This window comes from Prosopis cineraria, unplaced genomic scaffold (assembly GCF_029017545.1).
Source record: "Prosopis cineraria cultivar Desert tree isolate PC_DT_omini unplaced genomic scaffold, ASM2901754v1 PC12, whole genome shotgun sequence".
Classification (NCBI taxonomy): Eukaryota; Viridiplantae; Streptophyta; class Magnoliopsida; order Fabales; family Fabaceae; genus Prosopis; species Prosopis cineraria.
The window spans coordinates 21,944,038-21,958,936 of NW_026555343.1; the positions used below are offsets into that span (position 1 = coordinate 21,944,038).

Genomic DNA, 14,899 nt, shown 5'->3' on the forward strand with positions numbered 1-14,899 from the left:
GACAATGAGTTTGCTCATATTTTAATACATAACCCATTAAAATATGATATAAAATATGAAAAGTTAAATGATATAAAAACAAATATGGAATATTTAATTTCAAAATAAGAGAAGACAATTACATAATAGAAAAGATTTAAATTTATTGCAAGAAATAATCTTTGATTGAAATTTTAAACATGATAGTGAAATTATTGTGAGCCTTGGAAAATTTTCAAGAAAATTTTAATCCCAACTTATACTGATTAGGTTATAAAAGAGAACCCATTATAATCCCTTGGAAGTTTAGAATAGAGCAGCAACACCAAGAGACTACAACACATGGTAGCACCTCGCTTCATTTGAGCACACGCCTTTCTAGCGCCTTGCGCCTAAGGTGTTTTACAAGCTTTGCGCCTTAAGTGCGCCTTTCGCCTTTAACAACCTTGGGGAGAGGAGGAATAAGGTGGAGGATGTAGAGAATCTGAAAATATCTTATATTTACACAGAAAATGAAGGACAATAAAGTCTATGATACTACCTGACCCACTCTCCCCAAAAACCTTCTAATTTATAACGAATAATAACAAACAAATATTTTATATGCAGTTTATTAATGGTCTACGCACTGGAGCCTACAGTTTTTGTATTGATTTTCCCCTTCCCTTCAGACAATGCATAATCCTCAACTTTTTATGTTATCTTTGTAATTAATATGTTTTCATTTAGTTCTTTGTATCTTTGCTATCAAGTTCTTCATCACAATTTAACATGTAATTTTTTTATAAGGGAAAATATAAGTCCTTATAGATTTTTTCAATTTTGAATTAGTTCTTGTAGTTTACTTTGCTTTAATTAAGCCCTTATAATTTAATCCGTTAGATATTTCATCCTTAAATTTTTCCATTTAAAAAAAAATTAAGACTCTCTCTATTTAAAAATATAAGACGTTTTTAATCAAATCTCATCCTTTAGTAAAGTAATTACTTGTTTACAAGTTAACTATATCTTTTCATATTCACCATTATTAAATAGGGTATTCACCCTTATTAAATAGGGTGTTTCACCCGAAAATAAATATAAATTAATTTATTCAATAGGGATACTTTTGAAAAAAAGACAATGATTGTACCTTGAAAGGTTAAAAATGCTTTATATTTTTGAACATCTAACCCTTCAAAAAATGCCTTACATTTTTGAATGGATGGAGTAACTTTTATATTTGTATTAAAAGATTATATAACTTTGGAATTAACTACATAATTTTTATAACTCAATTTATATAATTAGGTTGTCTTCTAAATAATGTTTTTACATACATGTTTTATATTAAAAAATTAATAAATTGTAAACATTGTATTAAATCAAATTTTATTTTATTTTATTTTATTTTTTTTTGTTTTGCTAGAACTATTGAATCAAATTTTCTAGAAACTCCACAAGTGTTTTTATTCTGGGAAAGTTAATAATTTATTAAGTTTAACATTTAGGGATTAACATATCTAATGGGTCAAACTATTGGGGCTTAATTAAAATAAAATAACTATAGTGACCTAATTCAAAATTGAGGGAAAAGATATGCAGATTAATTTTCCTTTTTTTTTTTTAAGTGACTCAATCATGTCATGCTAAGTTGTAGAAACCTTGTACTTGTCATGTTTTAATTGAGTAGCCTAATAGTAAGGATAAGCAACTGAATGCAAATTTTTGCCGTTGTTATATCCAAAATTTGATGCGCTCCTGTAAAATGTCTTCTTTTAGAATTCAAGGAAGCGGATTTCTCACCTTATGGATGTTTATGATATATAAATGTTATTGTTTGCGAATAATTGTGCATAAACTTGATTTCTATCATAGGTGTTATTAATTATACGTTTTCTTCAACATGAGCACCATCTGGGCCGGCAAATTGACCAGGTAAGATTCACTCCCTCCTTTGTTCTTGTTGTAACATAAACTCTTGACAATAAATGTGGAATTTATTTTGACCCTAACAAAATATTAATGCTTATCATAATATTTTTGGCGTGCTTAATTTAGGAGCTGGGACAATTGATTCGTTCTTTTTTTATGTGATAGAATGTAATTCATTCTTAATTAACATATGATGTGTTGGATTTCCTTTTATATGGTATTTTATGAGTGTTTTGTTCTGGGTTTTTTACCTTTAAGAAACTAATGCTTTGAAATTAATTTGCTTGGTTAAATGGAAAATTAGGTAGTATTTGAATCTGATTGGGATGGGAAGATGCATGCATGCGTTAACATATAAGAAATCAGAAAGTAAATTATTGCATGCATGTTAAGCAGGCACATGGAAGGTCTGTTCTGGCTTGAAAGTAACAAATGGAATGCACAATTTCATGTCTGGTACCTTTTACAAAGTTGGTTTCTTAAAGAATCTCAGCTGATAATAGGACTGAAAGTGTTTAAATGTCCAGGAAAAGTTCTTCGTGCTTAATATAATTTAATATGACAAGTGAAACAATGAAAGGACTATAATAGTTATTATACAGGCATTCATACTTTCTGAAGTTCCATTTGATTTTCATCATCACAATTTTGGAAAGACATGTATATCTTAGAGGTCTGATGCGCCTTGGGGGGTTTTGACCTCCCTTTGTGACCAAGGGGCAGTGAAATCTAAGCACAATTGAAGACTTTCTTTTAGATGCAGTTAAATTTGTTAATTCTTTCCTAATGAATGGTTTTGCTAGTAAAAACTGATTGCTGTGGTGGTTACTTGCATATATACTTATTTTGATTTTGTTATTATTTTTAACACCTACACGATCTAGCCACTTTGAATCTCAATATTTCAGTGTTAGTGAGTAACTGGGTATTGATTTCAATGCGTTGTTTAAACCAGAAATGGAGAGTACTAATTCGTGGATATCTAATATTTAGATCTAATGCGAGTGCTTTAGGCTCATGCAATAACCAACTGTAACTATCAAATACAACTTCTCATTGTCCTACAAGGGAAGGCAGCTTCTTGACAAGTCCATTTGGAACTTAATTCTCCATGGAAAATAAAATCCTTCGTCTGCAATACTTAAAAGTATTAACACAAATGACACATTGCAGATTTGATTAGCCAATGTAATTTTTTTCTTGACATCTGTGCAATGTGCTCATTAACTTCACCTATTTTATTTATCCACTTTCTAAACATGTGGAATTGTTTGGTTTATGATACTTTCTGGTTGGAGAGTAATTTTCACATCTTCAAGGGCATTTCTTTGCTTTTAAATATGTTATGGTATAGAATTTTGTATTTGGCTTCTCTTTGGTGCTCTACAGATTAGTGTAAATATGATGGAATTAGAAGCAAAGCCATATAAACCTTATTTACACTTATTCCAACCTTTTCGCTCTATCTTATTTTTACAGCACCATGTGAACTAATTTATTCACTGCAGTCTGCAAACGATTAGAACTCAGGATTTAGAGTGGTTTAAGGGATATTCAGATTTTTTTCCCCAGACAATTATTGTCCCATCTGCCTGCATAATTAAGAAGTCTCATGGGCAAAACTACCATATGTTGAGCCTGTCAACTGCTGATTCTAACATCTCTTTTGTCAGTTCCTCCTAGCTGCCAAAAACACTTATTTTAACAATATCTGACTCCTTCTTAATAAACCTATCATGATTACCTTGCAGAACTACGGAAGCCTTCTAATGGATTTTCTCTACTTTTTTGGGTTAGTGAACTTTCTTGTTGCAAATGGTAAACAGACTGGTACCATCATGATGTTTTTCAGCCAGCTTTTTTTTTGGCCCCTTCAGGAATGTATTTGATCCCCGTCAAATGAGAATTTCAGTCCAGGGAAGTGGTGTTTATATAAAAAGAGAAAGAGATTGCAGGTAAGAGTGAACTCAAGCCTTTTATTTTGTGTGTGACATGGTATTCTTGACACGGTATTAGTCCTCTCATATTGGTGGCCAACTACTTGACTTTGTAGCATCGATCCAATACACATAGATGATCCTCTTTTCCCAACGAATAATGTGGGAAGAAATTGTTTCCGCATACATCAATGCATCAAGGTAATGGTTTTATCATAATTATCGAACATGTATTTCTAGTTTAAAATTGGTCGTCTTTGATATGATGACTAGGATGACAAATTATCATTGAAGTTGCATGTGTTGATCTAAATCTCTCATCATATTTCCTTCAGAAAATGTGGATAAATGCTAAGTATTTTTTTACAGGGTGATGAAGCTTTTTCTGCTTGTTTAATTGCTGTATCTTTTGTTTTCTTTTTGAATAAAATATATGAACCACTCTTTTATTATGCCTTAGTTACACATACCTCCCCTCTACTTTGAAAACTCATATAAACCTCCTTTAAAATTGAAATATATGTTACATAAACCTCCTTTATATATTTGAAATTTCATTTCCATTCATCCAACCATTAGCTGATCGTTAAGTTTGACTTTTAAACTTTTAATTTGACCAAAATGTCTCATTTTAACATAAGAATTATTTAAAAATCTAGATTTGGAATTTTTTTTTTTCATTTTGTTTTGTATGCAAAAGAATATAATAAATACAGCAAGCCTTATCTCACTTGGGGTTGGCCACATAGATTGTATGATGCCATAGCGCTCTTTATCATTTACCGAATTTTTTGGAATGTTGTTAACTAAGAGGTTTTAGTTAACAACTTTCATAAGTTTTTTTTTTTTTTGTCCTTTCTTAATTATCTGCTCCACTCTCCTCATTGGTGCTTTTTGTGGTCTTGTTTGTACATGTCTAAATCACCTCAAATGATTTTCTATCATTCTTCAATGAATAGGTGCTGCACTCACTTTTTTTTTTTTTTGCATGTGTTCATTTTAGATTTTATCTTTACGTGTATATCCACACATTCATCTCAACATTTTCATCTTTGTTATTCCAACTTTTTACTCGCCCTATTAAAGCCCAACATTTACTATCATATAACATAACTAGTCTTATAGCTGTTTGATAAAACTCCCCTTTAAGTTTATTAGGTACATTACAATTGCAAATAACTCTTTTAGTCTTTCTCCAATTAAATCACTCAACTTGTATTTTATGTGCAATGCTCCCATCAATTTCCCTATTATGTTGAATAATAACTCAAATATTTAAATTTTTTTACTTGAGGTATAATTCGACCTTCCATTTTACCTCTAAATTATTACTCACTGACCTCTTATCATAATTACAATGCAAATATTCCATCTTACTTTTGCTTAGGCTTCTTTGACTCTGATGTCATTTTTCATATCTCAAGTTTATAGCTAATATCTTCTCTCGTTTCTACAATAAGGACTATATCATTAGCGAAAAATATGTATTTGTTAAAATTTTTTGTTATATTATAAAATTTTATAATTTTATTTTTTATCAAATTTATTGAATCTTATTTATGTTTTTTAAATTGTAAAAACATACTTCAAACCCCTTTTTGTTTGTCATGTAACATAAAATGAAGTTGGAGAGACTATATAAATAATTTAATTTTAAAATTTAAAATTTGTAAACATGTTCTTTACAATGAAATTATGTGACTGTCAAAATAATATAATTTAGGATTCGTTAGGGTGAGGAATAAATTTGTAAATAAAATGTTTTATTATAAATTTTTATTTAAAGTTAAGTTTAGAATATTTTTAGAATATTCCTAATGGAGTTGATGGATTGGACTAAATTATATGTTTTCAAAATAGAGGGGAGGTTTGTGTAATTAGGGTTAGAGTACAAATTGGCTCTTGAAGTTTTTTCAGAAGTGCACTTGGTATCTTAAAGTATTTAATGACGTAATATTGCCCTGACATTTTTAAGAATGGTACAAATCTACCTTGCCTTAACAGACCTTAATGTTTGATTGTCAATTGACCCATTCTGCTTACATGGCATGCTTACTTGGCTTCCACCTCTCTCATCTTCCTTATTCATCTTTGTCCTGCCTTCTCTCTCTTTTAAAATTAAACACAAGTGGATCCCACCTTCATCATCATCCCCATCTCATGGTCTTCTTGGTCCCCTCATTCACAATCTCGCTGATGATCATCTCTGCCAACGATAATGACAATTCATGAGAGCAAAGCAAACTTTAAGAAAAAAAATTCCAGTTTTCTCAGTAGCCAAACAGCATAAGACGTACCACTCACATATAACAAAGCAATAATCTAGGGCATGTCTTCGACAAGAACCCAAAGTGAGAAACTAAAATATCACAAAATCTTGCGCATATCTTTGATAAGAAATATAAAGCAATAATTGAAATATTCAACAACCCAAATCCACAATCGATAATTGGCAACCCAAAAATTCAAATTGACAATCATCAATCTCTTTCTCTAAGCAATAAGCAAAATCTTCATCGAGAAGAAGATTCCAAAAACAACAAAATTTCCTAGTTAAATCAGATTAAGCTAATCATAAATTCATCTTCAACCCAAAAGTAAGAGGAATCGGCCTTAAAGAACATCAAGCACAAAACGATTATGGAAAAAAAAAAAAAAGGTGAAGCATGTGACTCAACCTAGATTGACAATCTTGTGCACACCAGTAACTCCACGCTCAGCCTCTTCCCAAAATGATAAATCTAAAACTCGAGCATGGTGGAGAAACCTAGAGCAAAATACAGAATGATTTCGAGTTAGACAAAGGCACTTGGAGTTTTCAGAGATTCCAAGAAATCCAGACAGACACCCAGTCGACTTAGGAAAATCATCCCCCCGATGGCTGTGTTCGAGTGCCTTACCCACATCTTCTCAACTATTGAGTCCTCTCTCTCCTCCACTCTTTTCTCCATCTTCATCCTTTAAGTTTCCCCTAACCCCTTCCTCTTTTCTCCATCTTCATCCTTTAAGTTTCCCCTAACCCCTTCCGATTGAGGATCTGAAACTTGAGCTTGCAAGGTTAGATCGAGAACTTCTTGAAACTGATGTGGGTTTTCTTCGGGCTATTTGGGTGAGAAGTCTTTGAAGCAACAGCAACAAGGACAACTTTGTGAAGGCCTTTAAAGAGTGACTGGGCATCAAGTAGAGATTTGGAACAGATTTCCATGGATTTGGAATTGTGGTGCTTAGGGAGAGAGAAAGGAAGAGGGAGTTATGATAGAAGAGAGAGTGAGGAAGGGGTGACAGTTTGGATGAAAGTGAGAGAAGTAAAGGAGAGAAGAGGAAGACGTGGATGTTCACTTGGCTGCCAGATTGAAGTTTAGCATTAAAAATAATTCATTTAACGGTTGACATAACACTTAACAGCAGGATAAATTTGTGCCCTTTTTAAAAATGTTAGGGCAAAATTGCTCTACTAAATACTTTAGGATACCAAGAGTGCCTTTGAAAAAACTTCAGGGGCAGATTTGCACTTTAACCCATGTAATTAAGGCAAAAGAGAAGGGTGATCAGAATATTTTACTCTATTTCTTTTATGGTTGTTTGTAAGTATTGAGCTAATAATTTAGCCTTTTCCTAGTTATGTTTTTTATGCAAAACTTTTGGTGCAGGCATTTTCAGAAGCTTATTCAATTCTTGAAAATCAACTCTCATTCCTAAATTTTGGTGGAAATGTTGATGAAGAATCGTGTTCTATGCTACCTCACCTGCTGCTTCCAAAAATCATCCCAAGCCTTGATTTATCATAGAGATTCTCATTACTGAAGAGTTTGTTTGGAAGGTACACCTCTGTTCACCAGTGACGATATTTAATACTAATTTTATGCATTGGTCTTGCAATTTCTATGCACCTGAAGTATTTGCAAAAGAAAAAATAAAGGTTAAATTAGTACCCATAAGTTTATTTATTGTTTGAATTTGGTCCGGTTGAGCTTGCTTTGTTCCAGATTGGCTGCTCTTGTTCAAATTAGATAAATCCTAAACTAGCAGTTAGTTCTGTGTGCCAGATTACACATTGTATGCCATATTAACATTTGTTGTACTTTTTTTTTTTTAATTTCTTTCGTCCTGCTAGTCAAACCAACCTGATGTGGTTTCCTTTTATGTTAGGTTTGTGAAAAGTTATTACCTTCCTTACAAGAATCAAGCCTATATGGTGGAAGTAAACTATGCAGGTGAAATCAATTTAGGATTTGTAGATGTTTAAATAATAGTTCAATTCTGCTGTTTGTTTATGGATAACTTTGTCATGGGTGTTTATCTTATTTATTATGTCATGGTTATATAGGTTGTAAATCTGTAGAGGTTGTAGGGGTTATGATTCAAAGGAAAATCAATATCCTTTGCTTGCAAGAAACAAAATGGCGTGGAGAAGAAGCTAAGGATATTCAAGGTTTCAAACTTTGGTATACAGGAAAAGTAAGTGCACGCAATGGAGTAGGCATCATTATAGATAAGGAGTGGAAGAAGAACGTTGTAGAAGTTAGCAGAATTGGAGACAGAATTATTTCTTTAAAAATGATAATTGGACGTGAGACTGTTAATATTGTTAGCGCTTATGCGCCGCAAGTCGGGACAGAAGCCAGTCTTAAGGAATTATTTTGGGAGGATCTGGAGGGGTTGATTCGACACATACCACAGAGTGAAAAGATTTTTATTGGAGGAGACTTTAATGGGCATGTCGGGAGGGAAGCTGGTCAGTATGCGAGGGTGCATGGTGGTTTTGGTTTTGGAGAGCTAAACAATGAAGGGCAAACTCTTCTTGATTTCTCATTGGCGTATGATTTTAAGATTGCCAACACTTGTTTCAAGAAGAGAGATGAGCATCTCATCACCTACAAAAGTGGAGCCTCAAGGTCGCAGATTGATTTTCTTTTGGTTAGGAACACAGATAGAAAACTTTGTAAAAATTGTAAGGTGATCCCTGGAGATGCTGTAACGACACAACATAGGGTCCTAGTCCTTGATGTGTGTATTATGAGTAAAATCCAAAAACGTCGACAAGTAGTAACACCAAGGATTAGGTGGTGGCAATTAAAAGGTGAGAAGCAAGATATTTTCAAGCGAAATCTTTTGGATAAAGGAATTTGGGATTCTCAGGGAAGTGCTAACATCATATGGGAGGATATGGCTAAAAAGATACGGGAGGTTGCAAAAGTAGTTTTGGGAGAATCGAAAGGTCCTGGTCCGAGAGATAAGGAGTCTTGGTGGTGGAATAATAGTGTACAGGACAAAATCAAGTATAAGAAGAACTGTTTTAAAGCCATACATTTGTGTAACAATGAGGAAAATTGGGAGAGGTACCGTATGGCTAAGAAGGAAACTAAGAGAGCTGTGGGTGAAGCTCGTTCTAAAGCTTTTGAAGAATTTTATAAGAACCTTGAGACGAAGGAAGGAGAGCAAAATATTTATAAGATTGCCAAGAGTAGGGAAAGAAAATCAAGAGATCTAGAACAGGTAAGGTGTATTAAGGATGAAGAGGGAAGAATTTTAGTTACAGATGATGAAATTAAAAATAGATGGGAGACTTATTTTTCTAAACTTTTCAATGATGGAGAGGATTCATCTAGTAACTTGGAGGATTTAGTAACTGGTGAAGGAGAACAAAATTTGTCATTCTATCGAAAAATACGTGATAAGGAGGTAAAGGAAGCTCTTAAGAAAATGGCAAATGGTAGAGCTAACGGACCTGATTGTATATCTATCGAAGCGTGGAAATGTTTAGGTGAAGAAGGGGTGAGATGGTTAACTAAGTTATTTAATGTGATTTTACGGTCCAAGAAAATGCCTGATGAGTGGAGGAGAAGTACATTAATTCCTATTTATAAAAATAAAGGAGATATTCAGAATTGTACTAACTATAGAGGGATTAAACTCATGAGCCACACAATGAAATTGTGGGAGAAAGTAATTGAGCACAGGTTGAGATTGGAGACAAGTATTTCTGAGAATCAATTTGGTTTTATGCCAGGTAGATCAACTACAGAGGCGATTTATCTACTAAGGGGATTAATGGAAAAGTATCGTTGTAAAGATAAAGATCTACACATGGTTTTTATTGATTTGGAAAAAGCTTATGACCGTATACCAAGAGACGTGCTTTGGAAAGCGTTGGAAAAAAAGGGAGTACGGATTGCTTATATTAAAGCCATACAAGATATGTATGAGGGGGTAAAAACTAGTATAAGAACGCCTAGTGGTCAAACAAAGGATTTTCCTATAAAGATTGGGCTACATCAGGGATCATCTCTGAGTCCTTATTTGTTCAACTTGATTTTAAATGTTTTGACGGAACATATTCAAGAGGAAATCCCGAAATGTATGCTCTTCGCGGATGATATAGTTCTTATAGCAGAGACAAGAGAAGAGGTTAATTGCAAACTTGAGTTATGGAGGAGGACATTGGAGTCGAAAGGTTTTCGTCTGAGTAGAAGTAAGACGGAATATTTATATTGTAAATTTGATAAAGGACTATTCGAAAATAATTTGGAAGTGAAATTGGGAGATCAAATTATACCTCAAGTGGAAAAGTTTAGATATTTGGGAGCCATTATCCAAAATGATGGCGAAATCAGTGGAGATATTTCACATAGAATTCAAGCTGGGTGGTTTAATTGGAGAAAAGCTAAAGGAGTTATTTGTGACCGTAAGGTGCCTAATAAACTTAAAGGAAAGTTTTATCGTACTGCTATCAGACCGGCAATGTTATATAGTAGTGAATGCTGGGCTCTAACGGGACAGCAAGAGCATAAAGTTGGAGTAGCAGAGATGAGAATGTTACGATGGATGTGCGGACATACACGTAAAGATAAAATTCGAAATGAGCACATACGTGAAAAAGTGAGGGTGGCACCTATTGAGGAAAAAATGGTAGAAAATCGGTTGAGATGGTTTGGGCATGTACAAAGAAGACCAAGGGAGGCACCAGTGAGAAGAGTGGAACATATAACTTTGAGTCCGATTAAGAGAGGTAGAGGAAGGCCTAAGAGAACACTCTTGGAAGTTGTTGAACGTGATCTCTTAATTAATAATATTTCTAAAAGCTTAATAAATGATAGAGCACAATGGCGTCTTGCAATCCATGTAGCCGACCCCACCTAGTGGGATAAAGGCTTGTTGTTGTATTTGTCATCATGTTACCTTGTTTTTGGTTTATATACTCGGCAGTGATTCTGTCAGTTAGTGGCAAACGGAACACAGAAGATACCAAACCAAATCAAAATGAAACTGAGTAAAACCGATCTCCAGTAAGGTTTGATTTGGTTTTCAATTCAACCAAACCCAAGTTGGGTTGGTTCAGGTTTTGAGGTCTTGAAACTTGAACCAAACTGATCTAAACTTGATCTACGTTTTTCTGTAATTTTATAATAAAATCAACTCAATATACTGCATTTTAATTTATAAACATATAAAAAAACATATTGTAAACCGATGATATATTAAAATTTTAAGTTATTTATATTAAAAAATTTCCTATAAAAATAATTGAAAAATGAATATGTGATTGAAAAAACATGAATTATAAGTGATCATATATTGATTTTTGAAATTATAAAAAATATTAAAAGCTGAAGAAAATTTATCGAGAATGATAATAAAGAGATAACAAAATAAAAATGTGATTATATATACTTTAAAAAAAATGAATACTAAGTTTTTTAAAAAGTGAAGATTAAATGAATGAGAAAAAAAGTATTAACAATGAAAATGAAATCATTCTAAGAATGAACCATACTAATTTATGCCAAACTTAACATACAAAAAACTGAACCAAATCGATGTCTAATAAGGTTTGGTTTGGTTCTTAATTTAGTCAAATCTCAAATCGATTTGGTTTGGTTTGGTTTGGTTGACTTTGTGCCCAAAACTGAATCAAACTATACCTTTGAATATTGTATAGTTCTCCATTTGTTCTACTACGATGGTAGTTCATATATGATCCATTCCTTTTAAGTTTTAAAAATCTAGGATTAGGAATATGTGGTGTTATGTATTTATTTTAATCTAGGGATTTGAAATTTAATATTTACTATGAATTCTCCATGTTTTTAATATTAATCATAACTTTTTCACCTTATTTGCATATCTAAAATCATAACTTTGTCTGATCAATATCCAATTTTCAGTGCCAGATTTCTTGCTGCTTCTAAGCTATACACACGCCAATATTGGTTTTAAGCAAGTGCAGAAACACAGCGTGGCCACAGGCATCAATTGAATGATTCTATTTCAAATGATTGGTGAGATCAATCTGCAATTTTCAGGTCAGTCAGGAAAATCTCTGCTTGACCTGTTTAGGGAGAAACGCGTTGAAAATTTATGCTTGTTTTATCTCTCATCCTTAATAACTATCTGAATTCAAATATGCTTCAAAATGACTAAATTATATTTAACTTAATCCCTGCTGCCAGGGAGAGAAAGGTCTTTCAATGGCAGTTTTTTGGAGTGTTAATAGCAAAGTGTTATGATCAATCTCTTTTTCTCCTTGTGCTTGTGTTTTCACTTTCAAGTATTATTCAAGACATTCACCGAGAAACATATCCTGTATCGCATTAATTTGGCTCTTAATCTTGATATGATCCTCTGTTACTTATTTCTGTTACAAAACAATTTGATTACTTAATTGGTTGAGTTAGAACTCAAATCCTTCAGCTTTTAGAGACAAGATCAATTCCACTAAGCCAGAGCTCATTGGTTGAACTCTACATTTTTTTTCTGGGAAAACGTAGTTTTTTATAGTTCTAAAAAAATGTCTGGTTTATTATCGTGAACATTGTTGCCACTTATTTATTTACTTAAAGACTATGATGGATCTTCATTTTGCTCCTAATGTTATTTTGAAAAAATAGCAGGGCCTGTGTATGAGTTATTATTCAAGTTCACGAGTGAACAAATCTCTGGCTGGTCCAAGAAATTGGAGTTTCGGGTGCATCGTTCTTTGTTCAGAACCTGTTTGAGGTAACTGACCATCCCATATTATTTTCTTCTTTTCAATGTGTTTTCCTCACTCCACACTTTCTGGCTTTCATCATTTCAGGTCCAAGAATAATGCTGAATCTCACTGCATAAATGTGGTCTTTATCTAATGCGCTTGTTTGGGATTAGACAAGTAAACTTTTGAGCATGAGGCAAGTTATAAAAATCCATGTAAAAAAGCTCGATCTGCTTGGCTGCTGGAATGTTGAATTTTGGAAGGATGAGAGAGGAATGATCAAACTATGGCATTCCTTTGGCAAATGAAGATCAGAGATTGAGATATTATGTAGAAATTGCAAGGGATCATAGGATAAATCTGGAAAGTGGATGGAATTTTGGGTTACAACAATGATTTCTGAATGTGTAGAATAGAAGGAAAAATTAGCTTGCTTAGATCATGTGAAGAATGTCATGTACGATGTATAGCCCTTAAAATGATATCTGGTTACTAATAGGGGTTGGGTTTAGTGGAAGGGGATAGGTCCTCTCAACATGCCAAACCAAAGTTTAAATATCTGCTAAGGGAGGGGCTTAACCGTGCCTTAAACAGATCATTTTCAGTAGGAGGCTGCATGTATACAACTGAAGAAATAATACATGGTTACTAGATGTATGATGGGAAAATTTTAGGGAGAATTACTTGGGGGTTGCAGAGATTTGAGGGAGATCCAGTTGCCCACAATTAGAGATCTCAGATTCATGCTTGCTTTCAATTCCCGAGATGGGATGATCTTTCCCATAGGTCACTCAGCCACCTCATGTCACTTCACGATGAAAAAAGCAGGCTCAATGCTTGCCAAAAACATTACAACAAAGTTAACAAACAACATATTAAGTTAAGAGAGAGAGAGAAATAAAAACGAAGGATTTCTTAGTTGTTTCCCCTTTGTCTATCTTAGATGAAAGAGGCTGCCTTGATAACTAGCAGTTCATGCTCTCGGATGAGGCCCCTCTTGTGTTCTTGCAGGGCGCGAATGTGTGATCCTATAAGAATTGCATCGTTCTTTGTACGTCCTTAGGATCGAGAGCAGGTGGATGCACAAAGAATAGACCAAGCATTTGCTCACATTTGAGCTTTTAGTTTTCTGCTTTGTCAATTTCGTTCTGAATTGTTTCCAGTCTTCCGGCAATGATATCCACTAAGTGTTGCTGAAAGTGTTTCTTTTGACTTCTGCCTCTTTGCCAAGTGGAGAAAGCTGTCATATTTAGTTTTCTTTGTTTAGTTGTTAATTCTTGGTTGATTCAGTTTGTTTTTTTGGGATTAATCATCAACTACAAATTCACAAAGTACAATATAGTCACAGGAAAATAAAAATTAGTACAATCGAAAGTGTGGAAAGTAGATTTCCACCATCCTTTCCAATGCTCTTGTAGAATTTCCAACCAAGAAAACTTGAAAGGATTTAGTAGGAGGATTTTTCTGGTAGGTTCTGGCAAAGTGTATCTGTCCTTTGGTCTGCCTAGCTGCATTCTTTCTTTCAACAATGAACATAGAATCACGGAAAATAAGGATTTTGCTCTCTCTTGACTTGTATCTGCCTCTCTAATGTCGAGAAAAAGGAACCAACCTTTTCGAGCTCTTGCTGTCTATTCTCTTAACATGTTCAATGTCGACAAAAAGGAGCCAACCTTTTCGAGCTCCTGCTGCCTAAGAAGAGATCTTTGCTGTCGTTTGGGTGGGTTGTTTGAATCGCCAAGCTTTTCTTTGCCGCTTCTGCTTTTCTGCGTCCGCTATTGAAAAATTGATATTAGCTAAGGCCCTATTAATCATCTCTATGATGTGTTGTATATAACTTGCGCATTGAAATTCCCCCCCCCCCCATTTTTGCATTCCCAAAGAGATTGAACTATGAACAAGATTTCCTTTAACTGATTTAACCAATCCATATCAGTTGCAGCTTTGTTGATCCACTCAATAATGATAGATCTAATGTTGGGTAATTACTCAGACAAGCAGTTTAGTTCGTTTAATGCTTAAGATATATTTTAAGCCTTGAGCGTCTTCTGTCGCTGGTTTTACTCTTTTCGTTCACTGTGTAGAGTACTTTTTGGTG

General features: G+C 33.7%; 1 protein-coding gene and 1 long non-coding RNA gene across 8 annotated transcripts in view; one reads left to right on the forward strand and one right to left on the reverse strand.

Annotated features, from left to right (window-relative positions):
• The window catches only part of LOC129288122 (uncharacterized), a 30,822-nt gene extending 16,822 nt beyond the window's left edge, over positions 1–14,000 (forward strand). For 4 of the 7 annotated variants that reach the window (XM_054924508.1, XM_054924514.1, XM_054924512.1 and 1 more), the window contains 9 exons: positions 1,837–1,896; positions 3,645–3,685; positions 3,771–3,848; positions 3,947–4,031; positions 7,481–7,650; positions 7,980–8,044; positions 11,996–12,133; positions 12,722–12,827; positions 12,907–14,000. In XM_054924508.1, the coding sequence (XP_054780483.1) occupies positions 1,837–1,896; positions 3,645–3,685; positions 3,771–3,848; positions 3,947–4,031; positions 7,481–7,618 (402 nt within the window). In that variant the 3' untranslated portion in view covers positions 7,619–7,650; positions 7,980–8,044; positions 11,996–12,133; positions 12,722–12,827; positions 12,907–14,000. Of the gene's footprint in view, positions 1–1,836; positions 1,897–3,644; positions 3,686–3,770; positions 3,849–3,946; positions 4,032–7,480; positions 7,651–7,979; positions 8,045–11,995; positions 12,134–12,718; positions 12,828–12,906 lie in introns of all 7 variants that reach the window. The other 3 variants (XM_054924509.1, XM_054924510.1, XM_054924511.1) reach the window with 3 other exon arrangements.
• Positions 5,803–6,843, reverse strand: LOC129288124 (uncharacterized). The gene is made up of 3 exons (XR_008587933.1): positions 6,731–6,843; positions 6,509–6,597; positions 5,803–6,036 (listed from the first exon to the last, which is right to left on the reverse strand). It is a non-coding gene; the product is annotated as an uncharacterized LOC129288124 (long non-coding RNA).
• Positions 14,001–14,899: the final 899 nt, after the last annotated feature.